A 17,347-nucleotide genomic window follows, 5' to 3' on the forward strand; every position below is an offset into this window, starting at 1 on the left:
TCATATTTGCATAATTTTTATTTTTCCAGACATACATAGTCAAAGCACAGAGTTCAATCCCGAGTGTTGTTCTAAAGCCATCTTCTGGATATTTTCTGAGCAGGTTTTATTTCTTAACTTGCCAGAAGACATCATGCCTGGTTCAGCTTGTTTCTTTGAAGTGACAAACTACAGCAGCAGCAATGCATCAAATCTGTCTCAATCTGCCTAATCCAAGAATCCACATGACTGATGGTGATGTAACACTCAGGGAAAAATATTCAAACTAAGACAAAAGAGTTCACTAGAAGTCATTTTTCCTCTCTGATTTCTCTAACATGTTTGGTTATTTTCTAGTCTATTGAACCTCTAACATGTCAGTGGGTCCTTTACCCAGTGGTGTAGACAGCAGGGAATAGTTTACTGTACAGAAATCAATAACAAAATGACAAACAAGAATAGTGTTGGAAAAGCAAAATAAACTGCTAAGAGCAAAGCATTTAAAAAGTAATTCTTAGAAACATGGCTAAGTGCTAAAAATAGAAATAGTATCAGATAACGGATACATACAAAATCTTGAATCTTGACATGAAAACCTAAATAGATTCCTGCTTGGAAAATAATAATAACAATAATTTAAAAAAAAAAAAAACAACAATTCTACTCATGTCATGTAGCTAGCTACTTGTAAAGCACAAGTTAGTATCCTGCTCCACTCATCAAAAGTATTCACATCCCTTGAACCTTTTCAAATTTTGTCAAGTTACCCCAGAAGATTATCAGTGCAAGCAAAAGGCATTTCTATAAAGTATTCACGAGGACTGAAGTCTATGTAAATGATTAACCCCTTGAACACAAAGCCTCTTTTTTGGAGTTTTTTGAAAGTTCTTGAAAATGACACCCCCAAAATGAATTCCATATATCTCAGGAACTACAAACTGTATTTGGTTCTGGTATCAAAACAAACTTGACTTTATAAAGACTTTGATTCACTGTAAATAAAATACAGAATATTTAGAAAAAATCCATTAAATTAAATTTTTTTTATAAATTCTCCAAATTTATAGTAAACTAAAAAAATTCATTGCTAGGAAAAGATATAAAATTTTTCTGCAGAAGAAAAAAAAAACAATGTAAATATTTTGAATACCACGAACAGCAATGAACTAATCTTAGTTTGGTAGAAAGAAAAAAAAAACAAGAGTAATGATTCAGCAATACCCTGTTGCACCCTGAAGGGGTGAATTGCTTTGTAAATTTCTTTCTTCATACAGCTATGGTTCCACAGGTGTCTCAGACACACGTTCTATTCAGCAGACATTTTTCCGAAAAAAGGCTTTCTAACAGTTGCCAAGGTTTGGGATTGTGAAAGGTTATGATGAAAACCTGAAGATAAGAAAGCACAGAGTCAGGAGTGCAGAGGGCAACTATCCCACCACTGTTACCCAAAAGTACCACAATTCAGCCCCTGAAAGAGTTTGCTCTGCAAAAGTCTGCTTAAATAGCAGTGAAAAAGCAGCTGCTGTGCCTAATCCAAATGAGGAAAAAAAACATTTCTTTTCTACAGCTAGGTTAAAAATGTATTAATCGTGATGAAATGTTATGTAACTTTTTTGAAATTACAATTAAAATTGTCTTTAAAAATGCAAGATATATTAAGACAGATTATATTAATCGCCATAAATAATTTAGCTCAATATATTTTTTTATTCAAATATCCACTTGTAAAATAGTTCATTTAAAAGAAGTAAGCAATTGCTTGTTCTACTTGGTCCACAATAAACTAAATACATAAACTACTAAAACTAGTACAGTCTTGCCGCCATAAACTGATCCAGTATGTTTTCCATATTACACTAGAATTGTTTGAACTAAAGGTAAAGACCAAAGGGGTGGAATTACGCTGCTGAAGTCCAAGCTGCTCTTCCTTCTTCTTATGAATGAATTATTTATCATTTCACCGCATAACTATATTGAAAAATATCAAGTCTGTTTTAAATTCCCACTGCACATGGCTGGGCTGTGCAACTAGCCCCAGAAACAACAAAATGAGAGCAGCCTGGAAGACCAAAAGCACTGTAGTGCATTTTTGTGTTTAGGAGATTTATTGCCTTCAGCTGAATATTAAGGACTTAAAAAGGAGAAGGAAGATCATTCACATCTTTTGATCTTAAAAGCAAAGGTGTATCACACAAATAAAATATTAGTCGTACATATGTGCTCAGATAAAAGGAAGTGCAGACTATCTGACAAACACAAAGGGAATGAACAATAAAGAAAAAATAAAAGATATGTAGAGTCTTGTTCAAGAATGGCAGTGCTTTTTCCTCCTCTTCTTGCCTCATCACTACATGAAATGCTTCTTTTAGACAGCTATAACCCTATAAAGCCCACACCATGAAATAACTGACAGAAAATTCCAATTCTTTGAAACTGGAGCCTTTATTGGTCCCTCTGAACAAACAAAAAAAAAAAATTTAAAATATCATTTTCCATATATGAGTTTCATTTTGTATCATATTTGATACATCGGGTCACAATGCTCAAAGATTATTTTTTCTTGAACAAACAAAAACATAATAAAACACAAATAACTCAGATAAATTGTTAATTCTAAACATAAAAAGTGCTACAACAATGCAGCAATAACAAATCCACTAATGGAACTGGCAGGGTGGCAGTCTTGAGAACATAACATTTCAATTATTTTCTAGACATATTGTGGCTCACAACCTTTTTATTTTCCATTATGATAAGCTTGGAAACAGTTTCTGTCCTTGTTCAGACAAAGATGCACTCTGCATTTCTTACAGAACACATGGGCAAAGTGGCCCACACAGTGCTTGCATCTCTGTCGGGTTTCCCATGTTGGGAAATGATTGAGGCCATCCTTTCTCACATCAGGGGGCAACTCAGTGGTTTTCCTCCTCCTAGGAGGGGTTGGCGTTGCTTCCGGAGAGGACAAAGGTCTGCCACACTTTTTGACCTTTCGTGCACTTGTGAGGGCAGTGGCAACAGAGGCCTGAAACCTTCGCAGGGGCAGGTGTTTCTGCCTGGGATGCAGTTTCTCCAGATTTCTTCTGTAGCGGATCCATGCATTGATTACTGCCACTGTGATGGTGTGCCACCAAATGTAGATGTACCATCTTCGGGATCTGAAGCTGAACTTGTACAGTGCAGAAAGCATATCAAGAAGGTCAATGCCTCCCATGAACCTGTTGTAAGTGTCAACAATGGCCGGTCTGGGAACCATTATGTGGGTTTTGGCTTTTCAATCCCAACGCTTCACACTGCCCAGTGGTTCAACACCAACAAAAGAAGAGAGCAGGTTCACAGCTTTGTTGTCATACCATCTCACAACGATGTTGTTTTCCTGGTTTACTCTGAAATCCAGTGACCCTCTTCCGTTTTTCTTCAGTTCTTTCTCATCCATCAGTTGGCAATTCTTCACCCTGTTCATTCGGACTGTGCCTATGTAGTAGATTCCTCTTTGTTTCAAGTGCTCTACCAATGGAACTGACGTAAAGAAATTGTCAGCAAAAACTTTGTGATTCTTTCCTGCTGGAAGGGTTGAGGTCATTTTCAGGACAACATCTCCTGTAGCACCAACATCAGATTTCTCTTGGTCAAGATTTCCTCCCCTTTGGCACACATCAAAGTCATATAGATAGCCACTTTGCCCACCACATCCCCACATCTTGAACCCCCACTTGTGAGGTTTTCCTGGCATGTAGCACTGTAGATGTGATTTTCCTTTGAAAGGCACCATGATTTTGTCAACAGCGTGACATTCTTCAGGTGGTCATCATCGCCGCTATCTGGGTGTTCCTCACTCCTTGCAGGAGTCCATTCCTCATCCTCATCCTCATCCTCCCCTAGCTGCTCAATGTCACTTGAATTCCCATCCATAATCATATTCAGAATTTCTTCAACAGTGTATGTCTTTGCCATCTAAAAAAACACACAGGCACAAAAAACAGAGTGTTTATTTTATCTTTGAATTGGTCAGTTTTCAATGAAAATAAGCAAAAGGTGCAAGTTGCATATCTATTTTTAAGCTATAAAGGTACCAAATTATGAACATGCAAACATGTCATTAGTTTATATGAAAAAAGACTGTACATTGCTTGAAATACATGTAAAATACATGAAGTACAATAAAAGACAATTGACTGATTTTTCGAGTTAACTGACCCACTGTATCAAATTTGATACATCACTTTTCAACACGGTTTTACAAAAAAATTATGATAAAATACTAAGTAATTTTACATTGCATCAACTCAGTAAGTGTTCCTATTGATAGTTCACCCCAAAACAATTTTTTTTTTCTTACCTTAACCTTCTAAAATTGGCAAAGTTTTCCTGCTGAAAACGCATGTGTCCCAGTCCTTTGCCATGGCAGTCTTGTAGTATCAGTGGAAAGGCCTCTGGCGAGAAAGTTACTACCCCCTGTTGGATTATCAGTGCACTACATGTGTCTAATTGTATACATCGGGTTTTTTAGGGAAAAAAATGTCACACTGCTCATTTGGAGGTCTCAAAAACTCATGTATCACATATGATACGTTTGGCGTTATAGGGTTAAAGGGGATATTATGCAAATTATCTTTTATGAGCATTATATCATGTTATGATGTTATTCCCTCATCGAAAACATACCTGGATTATTGCTTGTATTTTTTTATGCATGTTTGAAAAATCCTTGAATCTCCCAAGGCAGCCGTTCGGGGCTACCTAAGTGCTTGCTCATGCATTAAGACGCCTATCTACACAAAGCTCTGCCTTGGAGTTTCAGTCGTCAGCTGAGCTCAAATGAGTAAGTTATTTTGATATATAAAGCATTTCCATAACAACTGTAGGTAACATAGTCTGTTGACTTTGATATAAAATGCCACAATGTGCACATAATATCCCTCTTTAAAAAATAATTTAGCTTCTAAATTGCAGCCTTAATGCATAATTCACTGAGCCTTATGTTTAAGTCTGTTGTCAATATGGAGCTAAACTGAAAAACATTTTTCCGCAATGTTCTGTTCATCCAAATCCTTAAAAAAACAAGCTGTTTTCTGTAAAGCTGAACATTCTTCTTGTGCAACAAAAATAGCAAAACAGCTCAAAAATTTAAATATTGTGAAAATACTTTTTCTCAGTCATTTCAGAAAGCGAGACTCATATTATAGCTTCATTAGAACAGACTGGAATATTTCAAGTCTTGGTTTCTTGTAATTTTGATGAGTATGACTTCCAAATAATGAAACCTAAAAATTCAGTTTCAGAAGATTTAAATATTGTGAAAAAAGTTGCAGCAAATTCAAAGAGAGTTGGGAGGAAGGAAAAAGTATGGTAGGAAAAGATGCACCACCAACAGCGATGCAACAGCCTTGAGAGGCTTGTCAATCAAAATCCATTGAAGAATTTGATGGGGGAGCAGACTAAGTCAGTGCATCAAGAGCCACTGTGCACAATCACATGAACTACAAATTTTGACTCCTCATATCAAGTCATTTATTAAGCATGAAGTTTCAAAAGCATCTTATCTGGGCTTTGGAAAAATAACTAGACTGTTGCTCAGTGGTCCAAAGTCCTCTTTTTAGTCTAAGGCAAATGGTAATTTTTGTATGGAAATCAAGGTCTGAGAATCTGGAACAACAGCAGGAAGGCACAGTTCCCACGTTGTCTACTATAAAGTTTCCAGTCAGTGATGATTTAAGGTGCCACATCATCTGCTGGAGTTGGTTCAGTGCATTTTCTGAAGAACATATTCAACACAGCCATCTACCAGGAAATTTAAGAGCACTTGATATATCCTTCTACTCACAAGCTTTATAGAAATGCTGATTTCATTTTCATCCAAACAACCCGGGCTTCCATTACAGTGCCACAGGGTCATCGATTTTATGCCACAGTGACTGATGCAAGAGGCCCAACTAAGTTTTAAATTTATAGAAATAAACCTACTTTTTATAAGCCAAGGATTTCTTTTAAAATATACTTTTCTATTGATCCTCTGCAATATTCTAATTTTAATAACCCTCTATGATTCTAGAGAACAGCGTGAACCTTATGAAGGAGCTCTTTTTTTTTCCATTCTGACCAGCTGCTGTTTGTTTCAAGCAGTTTGTCAATCTGTTGGCAGTGACAGAAATTCTGTCAAGAATAAACAAATTTCAACTTTGATTTGAATGCAGCACAAGCTCAACTGAGCTTTGCGCCCCTGTACGCCGAGGTGGGAACTAAACTCTACCTGCACTTTGCTCGGCACAGATCAAAACCACTGTAGTGCTAAGCATGCCGTACAAATAAATATATTTGAGTGCACAGTGGAACTGGCCCTGTATTCAGCCTCAAAGTTAATTTACAATGCCATCAGCCTAATGCAGAAATGATGAGGTTGTTGACATGCAGCTAGCCCATCAAGTCTAGCATTAAATTGTTTGTAATCAATAAACACATTTGCTTCCAAGATACACATAATGGATAACGTAAAACTTTTTGATTAAATAGTGTGATTCTTTATAGTTTTGTGCAGCACATAGATAACATTAAAGTCTTACAAAAAAAACAACTTTTTTTCCACACTATGTGCATGATTGTTATTCACTACAAATTACAGAAAAAGTTTTAATGTGTTGTGTCTAATGTGCAATACAGCTTGAGCCCACCTGCACTCAGCTCTATGCTTCATTAGTCTGACAACAGCCAGATGTTCTGTGTTCATCCAAAAGTCCCCAACACTAGTGGAGGTAGCGACGATTACAACGTTCCACCGTGTATCAGGTTGCCCACCGGATGACTAGCCATTAAATTTTAACCAGCAAAAGAAAGCAAAAGGTCACCCATGGCTGATCCACAATAATTCATCATTTCTTTGATTTGAGCCATTCGGGAAAGAGCCGGAGGGCAAAGCAGTGCAACAGAGAGAAAGACAGGAAAGTGAATGTGAACCCTTTGAAAGAATATAACGGAAAGATTACGAAGACCGAAGTTGTTGTTTTTTTTTACCTTGATTTTATCATATTTACCCATTTGTGATTCCTAGAAGTGCTATTGAAGCTAATGTAACACAACAATAGCCCATAAGGGTGTTCAAGAAAGAATTGTTTATGTGCAATCCTTAGCTATGTCTTGGGTTTCAAATGTAGAATTCAGGACAAAAATAAATGCAAATGAATCAATTATTAAACTTTAATTAGAATAATTTAATAAAATTACTAGGTCTTAAGTCTTAAGTTCTGGTTTTTAACCAGAAGCAGGGTGTTGAGGTAAAACTCTGCATCAGCAGGAAGAGTTCAGCAATATGGTGACTTGTTCTTGATTGATAGCAGGACGGAGAGAAAAATGCATACATTATTTGAGGCTATGCAGCAACAAGGTTGTTTCTTCTAACCTTAATGGTAAAAAAGATGGTGGGATAAAATGTGACAAATTGGGTAAAACAATCTCTTTTTATATATGAGCACAGTTTAGTCATTCATTATAGTAAAAATTTGACTTATTTTATAATATGTTCAAAGTTCTGTCAGTTTTGAAGACATAATACTAATGGAGAGATGCAATTAAAGTTGAGGACACTTTTTCTGTCTGAACGATTTCATTTTAAAAAGCAGATATTTGGATTTAAGAAGATGAAAACTATGAAAAAAGGCTATCTGTGAGTGTTGGTTTTGAACAAAATTAAACAAGTGCCAATTATTTCCAATTATATACCTAGGACTTCAATGAAAATAAATGCAGTAAAACTTGACAGTTGTTTGCAAAAATCTTTTTCACAATTTAGTTAAACAATGCCTTTCGGATGTTAAAACTTAATTGTAGGTTTTATCACTGGATACCAATTTTCCTTTCAGAAAAGCTTGTTTTTATCTTTTTTGCCTTGTATTAAAATTCATCCAGCTCTACACAATTTATCCTCGATGTTACCTGCAGTAACTTGGACCTATTATTAGTTTCAATCAGATGATTCTCTGCAAAGATATACATTACATTTATTTTAAAATGTTTGGGTTGAGAATTCCATGATGATTTTTATTATTTGACCGCATTCTTTGTACACAAAGTGATCTCACCTGCTACATTTCATTTTGGCATAAAACCATGGTCAAGAAGAACTACTAAAATAATTGTATTTATTATATTATTTGTGCTTTGCTTTGCTGTTATTTTTCTCTGCAATGCACCATTATTGTGTTTTCTGTTGTTGCAAGGTAATCATTTCATATGGGATTTCAAGTTCTTATCAAAAATATATATTTTTGATATTTTGTGAACCGGTAACAACCATGATGAAGAAAACAAGTGCCTCCTTTGTAAATTGTTTTTTGCATTTTATACATATCTGGACTTTTTGTGATGCACTTTTCTTCAACCTTTCCAACTGCACTTTAATTATTTTGAATAAACTCTTTCTTGAAATCTGAAATACAATGGATATATGTCTGAATAAAGAAGACTTCCTGCAATAATAATAATAATAAGAAGAAGAAGAAGAAGAAGAATGTCATAAGTCATGGGATGTCTTTGGTTTTTATTAAATAGACTGTGAATCTTGCCAGACTCAAACATAAGTCAAACTGTGACATGAAATGACTCAAGTGATTTTTGTTAATAAGTTGTCACAAAAAAAAAAAAACTGAATGTGGTCTGTTGAAGTAGATTTTTCCTGATCAGGAAAAAAATGTTCGACTTTCATAAGAACTAGAATCTGTGAATGTAATTAAGACTATGTCCCTGAACATCAGCGCATAGAAACCCACAAGTTCTTGTGCCCAGAGGCCCCAACAGGTATTTACTCTCCATTGGTGTTACCTGCTATAGTTTCCAAGGTTTTGCTCCAACTGTGTTATTCTGCGAAGTTTGTGGAGGAACCACTTATCTATGGCCGTGAGCTGATGAATCTGATCAACACTCATACCATTATGCAGCGCCTGAAAAGTAAGACATATGAAAGAGACCGAGTATCAATTTTCATTTTTCATCATCACCCTATTCATCATTTACTCCCCTGAAAGCTGGCATTCAGAAGGTTTCACCTGATGATGAACATCCAGTGATTTCAAATGAAGACTAGAGGACAGTAAACATAAATAACATGCTGGTGTCCATTCCTCCTTCAAGGACTGCTTCAGATGACATATTTATTGCAGGAGAAATATATTACTTTGGCATTTCATTAAGAAGTGTTGTTTAAACACCTTGTGTCATCAACATATAATATAACAGAGGTTGTGCTCTGACAACAGACAATAAATATTTTTTTATTAGACGTCTGACAAGCAAAATAGCCTCAATAATGTGGAAGGATTTTAGTCAAACAATTCCATGCACAAGCAAGCACATTGCTGCTGATGCTTTATATGTGAATAACTATGAATTTAGTAATGCCTTTATTAGAATACGGTTTTAGTTTTATCATTTATCAATACATCCACAGCTAATAGCGTTCTTTCAACCAACTTCCCACCTAAGCTGTGGATCTCTGCAGCTTCTCCAGAGCTACCATGGATCTCCTTGACTGCTTCTTTGATTTTACATTCTTTATCTGGGGTGTCAGTTTAGATAATCAGCCATGTCATAAAGCATTTGCAGTTGTGCTATGCTCTTCCTGTTTTCAGATGATGAATTCAAGAGTGGCTCGTGAGATGTCCAAAGCTTAGGATATTGTTTTATATAGTCGCCCTGCTTTAAACTTCTGAACAACTTTACCCGTGACTTGTCTACTTGTGTTAGTTGGTTTTCAAAGCACTGTTTTCGTCACAGTGGGAATTAAAATACATGCATAGGGATACCATTTACTAATTAGTCAACATCTGACAGTAATGGAATTTTATCAAAGGGTACAAGAGTAAAGTGGACTGAATACAAACATGCATCACATTTTACAGAATTTCATTTATAACTCTTTTACAGCAGGTCTAACTTTTTTTCTCCACTGCTGTGTTTTAGTATATCAAATGCAATGCCCCAAAAACAAGAGTATTTGGTTGTGCAGCAACAACATTTTAAGAACTTCAGGGGAATATTTTTGAAGGCCTTGTACATTCTATACCAGAAATATGATAAGGATTTTACATTTTGAACAATGTGTTACTAACTGTAATACTATAACTCAGTTATATGGGAAATATGCACCACTACCTGAGCCTTCGATGTTTTGACAGCGACAGCCTTATTTTGCTTCTTTCAGAGATAGTGATTAAAACAACTGAAGTGGTGAATATGTGCAAGATTTCCAATTTGCAATAATTCTTCTCCGTGTTTGAATAAAAAAGATTGACCCTGCAATCTCAAGCTGCTTCTCATTTCACCTTTAAAAACTATGCAGACTTAAAGCAATTCACTCGCAATTCTCTGCAATGAGATACAGAAATGGATAGAGGACAAACATTTAAAGATATTATGCAATTTAGATGAATCTCCGTAACATACTTCAATAAGCCACATTGTCAGACAATCAAAGTGTTATACGTGTTGCTGTTTATGTAATCCGCAAAAGACAAGCCTTCAAAGACAGACAAGGTTTTCTACACAATTAATCATTCATTGCTACTCATGCAGAAGGCGAGGGAAAATAAATTTCATTAACACTTCAAAATGTGGTTTTAATGAGCAAACGATAGTCAGTCTCATTTATTATTAATATTTTAAAGGATCTACGCACCTTGGCAAGGGAGAAGATGCGGGTGCTGGAGGGCACAGCCAGCTCCTGCTGAAGGTTCTGTGTGTTGCCCCAGGCTTTCTTGAGTGGCAATCTGGGAACAAAGCCATCCACAGATGGATGACACATCCTCAAGGCCTTCTGCACACTCTCCTCAAACGTTCGACCCACCGCCATCACCTGAATCCACAAGAGGGGAAGGTTAGTGACTAAGTGAGGACGTAAGTTAGGAAGTGTTTAATTATATATGTCCTACCCACCTCTCCAACACTTTTCATGGCACTGCCTATTTCCAATGACATGCCCTGAAAGCGGTCCAGGTCCCAGCGGGGAATCTTGGTGACAATGTAGTCTAAACTTGGCTCAAAGCAGGCTGTGGTCTTCTCTGATACGGCGTTTCTGATGTCTGGCAAAGGGATTCCCAGAGCTAACTTAGCAGCTACAAATGCCAAGGGGTAACTGTGAACCACAGCAAACAGTAGGACAAATATCAACTTTGGGGAAGAAATTATTAGACTTTATGTACAAGAAAAATAATGTAAATTCGTCTTTGTCATTTTGTCCACATTGTGCTGTTGTACAATATTAATACAGTAACATGTAGACCAATTTTGAAAGTGTTGTCTTAATATAGTGTAGCTTAATTTATAATACTACCTAGTAGGAATAAGATATATTTTTAAAAATCACTGTGATTAAAACTGTGATTTACTGTGATAATGTTACATTTAAATTGAAGACATTATGGTGGGCTTTTTAAATCATGTTATTTGAACAATTTAATAAATGTGGCTCCAGATCTCAAGATATTACAATGCCAAAATATTTCCCATCAAAAGGAAGCTTGTCTTGCAAAGCACAAATTACAGCTAAATGTGAGCACAGGTTCTCATCTGGTGAGTTAAGTGGAGGTCATTACCATGGAGCAGAATATGAAGGTGAGTGCTTCACAGGGATAGTTCTGATTTTCTGAAGAGATTATGCAAATATCTTATCAGAATTGGTTCCTTTAGCTCACTAACACCAAAAGTACTTTTGATCATTTATAAATCACTAAATGGCTTGGTGATTTATAAATCCTTAACCAAAATACATTAAGGATCTCTTGCTGTTGTATTAACCTTGTAGACCACTTACGTCTTTTGGTTCAAGTCTACTTTGAATCCTCAGACCCCCAGAGAAGCAACTTTCAGTTCGTAAACTCCTCTAATCTGGACCAAACTTTCAGAAAACTGCAAAAATGCTGAAACACTGAAACACTTTAACCTTTAAATCAATGCTAAAAACATTTCTTTAGAGTTGCCTTTGATTATTGACTACCAGAACATCATAATGTGTAGTCTGCCTTTCACCTGTCACCATTTTCCCCTTCTCCACAGCAATGTGTTTTTATTTACTTTTTGTTTTGAGTGTTGATTGTTTTATTCGTCTTCTAATCATGTAAAACAATTTGTATTGGCTTGTTGCTGAAAATGAGCTATACCAAAAATTGCCTTGCAGACAAATGTAATTCCAAAGGTAGTTTGTGGAAAACAAATAAATTCTTAGAGTAGAGACGGGCCAACAGCTAGTCAGAAAGCACTCTGCTTTACCTCATTTTAGCAATTCAAAAAAAAAAAAAAAAGAAAATCAAGCTTAAACATTTTATATTGGTCTACTACTCTATGTAGGCAAACACAAACACTTTACATGACCACAAAAGGGCAACTTAATTTTTTTTTTGCCATGTTTAAAACATCTCACATCCATCTCACTAACGTATGAGAAAAAAAAGTACACTTGTAATGCATTTATAGGAGGCATAGGACAACAACAGATAGACTGGTCGATTCAGTACATTATATGCATTGAAATCTTCAGTGATATCTTGTGACTTCTTAAACCTTCATGTTTCTGGCAAAATACAAAAAAATTGAATTTGCAGTTTTCCTAAAATTTACTGAAATTTTGTCTGACTAGACTAATCTGCCATTAGCCAACCTTGTCCTTAGTTTTATTTGTACTATGTTTTTTTCCTAACCATAACATTCTGCAGAAAATTCTATCCCCTGGATAAGTTTTGCAACACAACACATGTATCAGATTTAACAGTAATCCTATAGAGTTACATACTCCAGGCAGCATAAGTTCTCTTTACACATGCAGTGTGTTACTACTCTTGCCATTTTCATTTCAATTTCTAAGCGAAGCATCATGTTATTTAAATGCATACAATTTCATACTAAATGGATAGATATGTGAAAGATGCTGAAGTCTGCAAGCAGTGCTCATCAAAACCAATATTGAACACATGAACGAAATCTGGATTACACTTATGTTTGGATTGTTCATTTTAATGAACGATTGATTTTTAGACAAAATTGTTCTCACTGAAAAAGGCACAAATTATGAGGCAAGTGATTATGAATCTGTAAAGACATAAGCTGAAAAGCAATTTTTACACCCAAACGTCTCTTTGTGTGTTTAATGTTGCTTTCATCCTCTCCCTTCACTTTGAAATTCATTTACGAAACTGTTGCACAATAAATACTGACACAATGTAAACAAAAGTATGAGGCCTTGGTCTTTCTGTATTTATTGAAGTTGATGAAATGTAAATAATTTTCAGTTAGAGGTCATTTTTTTCAATCTAAACTTTTTTTTAAAAGTCTCAATAAGCTTGAGAAAGGTGCTGCCATACCTTTAAGTAATGGAGTTATCAAACAAGGCACCAACAAAAGTGCAACCAAAACTGTGTGTGTGGCCCCAGACCAGTGTCATTCATCAAAAATGTAACATAGACACAACAGTAGTGTGCTATTGTGCCAACATTATGCCTCAGGTCTGTTAATAGACAACAGAAACTGACAAGAATTTGGGGTAAAAGTTAAGATGCTGGCATATTTTCTTTTCCAAAGAAGTAAGATGAGGGTATATTTTTATTCCTCCAAGATGACACTGTTTTAATCTGCACAAAAGTGCAACATGTCAAATTTGAGGGAATGTTGCCTTGAATAATGTGGGAAAATCCTCCTCGCAGTTCCTGATTCCTGAAATTGTTGTAGATGGATTGTCATCTTATTTCTAGTTACACAATAAAATCACATTTTACGAGACTCTACACAGCATAAATGTTCTCACCCAGTAGCTTTGGATGCTAAAGCTGAGCTTCTTGAGAGCCGAGCATTAACCTCAATGATGCAGTATTCCAGCGATGATGGATGGAGAGCATACTGGATGTTGCACTCGCCCACAATTCCAAGGTGACGCACCACCTTAATAGCCGTCTCACGGAGCATGTGGTACTCCTCATTGGACAATGTTTGACTTGGTGCTACAACGATGGAGTCGCCTACAAAATAAGTGAAGAGGAGGTTGTGAAGATCTAAGAAGTCTGCGGGCTTGAATCAATATAAAAAATAAATATTAAAATTATATTTTAGCAAAAATAATTATCAGCTAATCTAAAACTCATGAAGATAAAACAAATCACAACAAATCAAATCCAAATTTAAGTAACTGAAGTGTCATAAAAAGTTCTTTGTCACTCTACTGATTGAACAAGCAAGTTCCAACATCAATGCCTGACCTCAAAAATGCTGTTGCGGGAAAATAGTAAGGTATATCAATAAACACACTTCAAAACCTCGTTAGCAACCTTCTCAAAGTAGTTGAAGGTTTTATGTCCACAAAGGGAGAGCCAATACCACACTAGAGCCTCTTCAATAAGAATAAGAAACTGGTGTGTGTGTACCTGTGTGAATGCCCAGTGGATCGAAATTCTCCATGTTGCAAACCGTAACACAGTTATCAGCCACATCTCTCACAACCTCATATTCTACCTCCTTCCAGCCGAGTAAAGACTTCTCCACCAGAATCTGACTGCTCATGGCCAGGGCCTACAGTATTAACACAATGTTATGAAACATGCAAAAATGTAAGGAAAATTGAATTAACTGCATTAAAATTTTCAACTCATTAAAATTGATGTAAATACTTAACCTATATAATTATGTGTTAAAGTCCCAGCCCTCATAATGATACAACTTTAAAAAGTTTGGACAACTTCACCTAGATTATACACTATACCTTCTGGGCAGTTTCCTCCAATTTTTCTTTGGTAGCACACAGACCAGACCCCAGACCTCCCAGGGCATAGGCTGATCGTAACATCACTGGATACCCTATTTTCTCCGCTGCTTTCAAGGCATGAGGCACCTGAAAGATGCACATGAATAATTTAAGACGACAATGTCTCTCAAAATATCCTAACAACCTAATGTGGATACTTACTGACTCCACAGCAATGCTGGGTGCAATTTTCTCATTGATCTCCATGAGTTTATCAGCAAAAAGCTGCCTGTCTTCTGTGGCCATGATGGATTCCACTGGGGTCCCAAGGACTTTCACCCCATACTGCTCCAAAATGCCACGTTGAAATAATTCCACTCCTAAACAGAAATTTATTTATGTACATCTAATTAAAACATGTTGAATCTGCTAAAGCAAAGGAAATGGAATTAGGCACACTAGTTCCAACAAAAGTTTTAATAAGTGGATTTTCTAATTCTTTCAACTTCAAACACATCATACCACAGTTAAGTGCAGTCTGTCCACCCATAGAAAGCAGAATGCCGTCAGGACGCTCGGTTTTAATCACTTCTGTTACAAACTGTGGAGTCACTGGCAGGAAGTAGACAGAGTCTGCCTGCTTGGAGCCCACTTCATTGGTTTGAACAGATGCTATGTTAGGGTTCATGAGCACTGTCTTCAAGTTCTCCTCCTAAATTAAATAAATAAATAAATATATAAATAAATAGCAATTTGAAAATGTGAGAAGGAACCGGTATGATCTTACTAGTATTTGACTTTGCAAAAAACAAACAAAAAAAAGAATGTGTGAGAGGAAACAAAAATGTGAGTCCATAAAACAGTGGTCCAAACCATTTTTTCTGGGAATCTAGTTTTGCTGGTACTAGATGACAGAAAAGTCATAAACTTCATTCATGTGAGTATTGGTCTGCACACTGAGCTACTGAATATGTTGTTATTTTATAAATATGACATATTTAGCACTTACGTACTTTGGGGTATCAGTTTTTCACCTTGTCTAGTATCGCATGTCCGATCATCAACAAATATGATCAGACATCATCAGCCATATTTGCAGTTTGCCAAATCTGGTTTGCTCTTTGGCAAACTGCAAGCCAGATTTCTCACAGCCTAAAAACAATTTCTTCTTACTCCTTTTTCCATAAAATTGGCTCATTTTAACTGCTCCAGTTTAAATAGAACTAAATACAAACCATATTTTTCATATTTTTATCTGTAAAAACTTTGAAAAGCACAGGTTCATTTCCCTTTTTCATAACTGGACGTTATGTGATCTTCATCTGTCACTTAAAATCTCATTATAATACTTTAAGCTTGCAGTTGTAATGTCACAAAATGGATACCTTTGAAATATACTGCGTCATACCATGAATGTGGAAAAGTTGTGAAGAATTCAGCAAGGGTGTCACAGGGATGCAAAACACTTCTCAAGCATCTGCATTTTGAAAGGAACACTTCAGGGTATCTGTCTCAGTAATTGAATCTAAAAGGAAAAGTAGGTCACGCTTGCGAGGCAACAACCTAAAACGCAAAGTTGTAACCAATAAAAGTTCAGGGTAAGCCCTGCTTAGGCCAATAAAACAGAGTCTCCTGACACCTTGTTGATGTAGAAAAATGATCATGCAGAGGGGGGTCTGGATACCTTGGAGAGGGATAGAAAAACTTCTTTAATTCCCAGTTTAAGGCGACAGGAATATGTGAAAAATTTGCATGAAATAATGTTTAGATAACAACAGTTAGCTGGGTCAGACCTAACTGGACAAATAACGTAAGACACTCTGGCCAGTTCATATGTTCTTACTCTCACATACAGACATGGACAAAGAAAGCATAGTTCTCTCTTTGCATATTGCTCAGAAAACTGTCTGGATAACTCTAATTGATAATGAAGTGCATCGATGGAATATTTATTTGGGACACAGATCAATTATGTCAAGGATTCTATGTAATCACCGATATATCTATTTATTTAGGACAAGAAGACAACATGTCATGTTCTGAACTGACCAACCATTGTAATCTTGTTTATACGTCTATTGTATTGTAAAACTGAGTCCTACTTTCAATGCATTGCCTGTTCCTACCAAGAACTGGTAAATGTTTTTGAGCAGGTATGACCTTGACTTTTCTAGATCAATCACCCAGAGAGGAGCCAGCTGACTTGTATCTCCCTTAATTAAGTGAATGTGTAAAGTTTTATAACTAAACAACCTGAGGCAAGTAGCTCGTATGAGAAAACCCACAATCTGCTGAAGTCACTATCAAAACTTTATTTTCCTAAAGTCAGTGTGCAGGGTAAAAGTAACAGCTGACTGGCCAAGATGAGATGCATCCTGAGAAATCGACTTCAGTAGGACAAATTCCGGACGGACTGATTGCTTTTAGTTTTGTTGGCATCCCGTAGATTTACCAAGTTGTCCAAAACATTCCTCAGACATATTGGTTTTTATTGCCCTGATAGCAACATGCAGTTGCCACATATTTATTAGCTGCAAACCAATCATATTATTCTCCCAATCCAAAATATCCCAAAGGTGCATTGTTGTATTAGGATCTGGTGACTGTGATTTCATTGGAGTGCTGTTGAAATATTGTTGTTTTCAAGAGACTCGGTGGAGA

At 36.2% G+C, this 17,347-nt stretch overlaps 1 protein-coding gene and 1 long non-coding RNA gene across 2 annotated transcripts in view; both read right to left on the reverse strand.

Moving 5' to 3' along the window:
- cps1 (carbamoyl-phosphate synthase 1, mitochondrial) overlaps positions 1–17,347 on the reverse strand; it is a 57,866-nt gene that overhangs the window by 28,786 nt on the left and 11,733 nt on the right. Inside the window, exons 14-21 of the mRNA XM_032568860.1 lie at positions 15,209–15,398; positions 14,909–15,066; positions 14,705–14,833; positions 14,370–14,514; positions 13,757–13,967; positions 10,897–11,095; positions 10,640–10,816; positions 8,788–8,906 (exon numbers count right to left, since the gene is read on the reverse strand). Of these exons, the coding sequence (XP_032424751.1) occupies positions 8,788–8,906; positions 10,640–10,816; positions 10,897–11,095; positions 13,757–13,967; positions 14,370–14,514; positions 14,705–14,833; positions 14,909–15,066; positions 15,209–15,398 (1,328 nt within the window). The remainder of the gene's footprint in view (positions 1–8,787; positions 8,907–10,639; positions 10,817–10,896; positions 11,096–13,756; positions 13,968–14,369; positions 14,515–14,704; positions 14,834–14,908; positions 15,067–15,208; positions 15,399–17,347) is intronic.
- LOC116723746 (uncharacterized) lies at positions 2,460–4,568 on the reverse strand. Its single transcript, XR_004340031.1, has 2 exons — positions 4,316–4,568; positions 2,460–3,930 (listed from the first exon to the last, which is right to left on the reverse strand). It is a non-coding gene; the product is annotated as an uncharacterized LOC116723746 (long non-coding RNA).

Source organism: Xiphophorus hellerii, chromosome 7 (genome assembly GCF_003331165.1).
Source record: "Xiphophorus hellerii strain 12219 chromosome 7, Xiphophorus_hellerii-4.1, whole genome shotgun sequence".
Classification (NCBI taxonomy): domain Eukaryota; kingdom Metazoa; phylum Chordata; class Actinopteri; order Cyprinodontiformes; family Poeciliidae; genus Xiphophorus; species Xiphophorus hellerii.